The sequence below is a fragment of the Carlito syrichta genome, unplaced genomic scaffold (assembly GCF_000164805.1).
Source record: "Carlito syrichta isolate Samal-C Ts95f unplaced genomic scaffold, Tarsius_syrichta-2.0.1 Scaffold309715, whole genome shotgun sequence".
NCBI lineage: Eukaryota > Metazoa > Chordata > Mammalia > Primates > Tarsiidae > Carlito > Carlito syrichta.
In genome coordinates, this window is record NW_007253811.1 from 226,963 (window position 1) to 227,851 (window position 889).

General features: G+C 67.2%; 1 protein-coding gene across 1 annotated transcript in view; it reads right to left on the bottom strand.

The window, feature by feature from the left end:
• Positions 1-265, bottom strand: part of NCF1 (neutrophil cytosolic factor 1) — a gene marked incomplete at its 3' end in the record, with an annotated part of 7,670 nt that extends 7,405 nt beyond the window's left edge. The window contains 2 exon segments of the mRNA XM_021717366.1: positions 1-121; positions 196-265. Of these exon segments, the coding sequence (XP_021573041.1) occupies positions 1-121; positions 196-256 (182 nt within the window).
• Between the last annotated feature and the right edge of the window lie 624 nt (positions 266-889).

Here is an 889-nt window from a genome sequence, read left to right on the forward strand (position 1 = left end):
AAGTCGAGCAGGTGGGGGCAGCGAGAGATCTTGGCGGGCAGCCCCATGAGCGCGGCGCAGTACTCCGTGAGGGTGCCCTGGCGGCTCTCGGCGGCCCGCTGCCCGTCGAACCACCTGGGGGCTGGCACCAGGGCGCCCGTGAGCACCTTCCGCCCGGGCCGGGGGGCGCGGGACAGGGCCCCGGCCGCGGCTCACCTGGGAGGTGGGGGATGACCCTGTTCTCCGGGCTGATGTCTCCGGCCTCGATAGGGAACATCTCCTTGAGGGTTTTCTAAACACCGGCAGGAAAGGTGGGAAGGCCCGCTGGGTGGCACCGCGAGGGGAACGCTGGGAGCCCCGGGGCTGGAGACTCCCTGGCAACCCTGGGGACACCGGCCCTTCTCTCGCCCGTGTCCAGGTCCCAGGGCTCTCCGGAACCTGAGCCCTTCCACCCCCCGCCCCTCCCGCCAGGCCTGGATTGAGACAACAGCTCCCTGCCCGGCTGTCCCTTGCACCCTAGTCTGTCCCCCGTCCGGCCACCCAAGGGGTCCTCTGAGCATGCACGCTGGAGCCTGGGCTCCTCGGCTCAAAAGCCACCCGCGAGCTGGGAGCAGAAGCAAACAGCTTCATGCGGGCCTGCAAGGCCCCATGTGATCTGTCCTCGCCACCTCACCTCTTCTGTCACTGCTCCAGCTGAGAACAGGCCAGGACTGCCCCTGCCCCAGGGCCTTTGCACTGGCTTTTCCCTTTCTTCCCATGCTCGCTCACTCTCTCTCCTCCCTCAGCCCTCGTGAAGCCTTTCCCCGAAGCCCCCTTGACAACAGCCCGTCACCCTGTCCTCCCCTTCCCCTTCCCCTGGTTCCCATGCGATCTCACACGCTGTAAATGGCCCGGTCTTCCTTTGTAATCC